Genomic DNA, 2,500 nt, shown 5'->3' on the forward strand with positions numbered 1-2,500 from the left:
AGGAATGTAGTGAATCACAGGACTAGCAACGCATATTATGCAAAAAGTATTACTTTTGAGTCGAGAATCGTTTTGAATCGAGAATAGATCAGAATCGAATCATTAACCCCAACAATCGAATCGAATTGTGTGGTTACTAGAGATTCACAGCCCCAGTTGGCACTATTTGGAATGCACAGAAAAGGGAGAGACATGTGTTTTTGCAGGATTGTGGATGATGGGCGAAATTCACCCCAAAAAGCAGTTTTCCTTAAAGTCTGAAATAAGTGTTTACAATTATGCACACAAACTGGTTTCTTTAGAACCCGATTGTATAATTGTGCACACAATTGCACACATTTTGCATCATGAAGTTGTTCCCCTCAGACTGAAGCACTGAGCTGCACACATTTCAAAAAGGAAAAAACAAAAAACAAGTGGCCATGCTTTATAGTAAACAAACGCCACAAAGTGTATTAAAGGAGTAACTCACATCAGATAGTCTTGGCAACATGGACATCCTGGACTGGTTGATCCCAAAGGGTCTGGGAGTGATGACATACGAGAGGCGACGTGATCCCTCAGATCGCCTGAAACCGCGTGGAAGACTGGCCGAGCACGACCAAGAAGCAGCTCTAGACAAATACCTCCTGCTCCCCACAGCTGGATGGCATGTACTTTCATCTTCTGCGGTTCCCGAATGGATATCATGGCTCTCTTTTTCAGACCTGTTACGCTTCTGGTCAAAGATGTCTCCGAAAGAGTCCGATAAATCAAGGGCTGGAGCCGAGTCCATCTGGTTTGGAAGCGTTGTGATTAAAGAAGACATTGGGGCTGTAACCGTCATGTCTGTTGTATGTTGGAAGGAAGCGGGGGTTTTGTTGGCTTGGTTCTGGGTTTGGGAGCTAAAAGGCTGGTCTTGAGTGGGAGTGGGTACTGTTGTTCCATTTAATGGCACAGATGAAAAATGGGTGTCTTCCCCCAAGATGTTTCCATCAGAGTCGGGCATGGTGCCAACCGAGGATGCCTAATGATGAACAAAAACAAAACATTACACAACAGGACTGAAGTGTGCCAAAGGTCTTCTTATGCATCATCATCAGTCATTAATTTGTTGTATGAAGTTCAATCAATATCATACAGTTTAATAATACAGTGTTCTGAAAAGTAATCAATTAGTTACTTTAACAAAAAGTAATTGAATTACTAACGGAATTACTGTTTTAAATGTAAATAATAACTAGGGAAAGTAGTTATGTTACTTAAAAATTTTTTTTTTAAATATCTGGCATATGCAGTTGAGAGACATTTCATATTTCATCTCCGTAATATTGCTAAAATTTGTTCCATTTTGTCCACTAGCGACGCTGAGATCATTATTTATGCGTTCGTTACGTCTCGTCTCGATTACTGTAAAGTATTATTTTCGGGTCTCCCTATGTCTAGCATTAAAAGATTACAGTTGGTACAAAATGCGGCTGTTAGAATTTTGACAAGAACAATAAAGTTTGATTATATTACGCCAGGGGTGTCCAAAGTGCGGCCCGGGGGCCATTTGGGGCCCGCAGCTAATTGTTTACCGGCCCGCCACACATTCTGCAAGAATTGCAAAATTGATAATATTGCAAAAATGTAAAAAAAGTGGAATGAGGTGAAATCTAACAAGAAAAAGTTGCAATGTTGACACAAAGCTGCCATGCAGGCTGTTTTTCTTTCTTTTGTCTTTGTTTATTTTTCTTTTTAAACATTTTTTTAAAAAAAAAGACTAAAAATCGATGTTATAATGAATTATTACTTAAAAAATATCACTTTAAAATGTTTTATGTGGAAAAAATATTGCATATATTGTGTGGTTGCCATATAAAAACAGCAAAGTTTTATTTGACAAAAGAGCATAAAACAAACAAAATAATTGTTCAAACGTAAAATGGACAGATATATCTGAAGTTGATCTCGTAATTTAAGTGTTAAAAGTAAAAAAAAACGAATAAAAATGTATCACTTTATGAGTGGGGGACCTTTTGGATCCCAAATATATTTAGTAGGATTTTATTTAACTTTTCACTGTGATTACTCAAAAATATTAAAGACTTAAAATCAATGGTGTCCTGCATTATTGATCTTTTAAGGCTCTAATTACAAAATACTGCATATTTCAGTTTTACCATAAAAAACTAAGTTGTCTTTGACAGAAAACCTTTTTTTTTTTACTTTATATCAACCTCAAGTTGATATAGAGATTAACTGTAAGCGTTAAATAAAAAATAACAATAATAATTTGACTTATTTTTAACAGTTTAATGACTGAGACCCTTTATAGTCCCCGGGAGACCTAAAGGTTAAAAAAAAAAAATCCATATATTTTGTCAAGGTTTGAAAATAAAAAATATCAAAATGGCCCCCGCATACTTAAAATTTTTCCGTGTACGGCCCTCAGTGGAAAAATTTTGGACACCCCTGTATTACGCCTATACTGTATATACCTTTATGTACGTATATACCTACATATATACCTATACTT

General features: G+C 36.1%; 1 protein-coding gene across 4 annotated transcripts in view; it reads right to left on the reverse strand.

Annotated features, from left to right (window-relative positions):
* The window catches only part of LOC133641568 (LIM domain only protein 7-like), a 90,672-nt gene that overhangs the window by 44,119 nt on the left and 44,053 nt on the right, over positions 1–2,500 (reverse strand). For all 4 annotated transcript variants that reach the window (XM_062035408.1, XM_062035389.1, XM_062035397.1 and 1 more), the window contains exon 13: positions 473–1,006. In XM_062035408.1, the coding sequence (XP_061891392.1) occupies positions 473–1,006 (534 nt within the window). The remainder of the gene's footprint in view (positions 1–472; positions 1,007–2,500) is intronic.

Source organism: Entelurus aequoreus, linkage group LG02 (assembly GCF_033978785.1).
Source record: "Entelurus aequoreus isolate RoL-2023_Sb linkage group LG02, RoL_Eaeq_v1.1, whole genome shotgun sequence".
NCBI lineage: Eukaryota > Metazoa > Chordata > Actinopteri > Syngnathiformes > Syngnathidae > Entelurus > Entelurus aequoreus.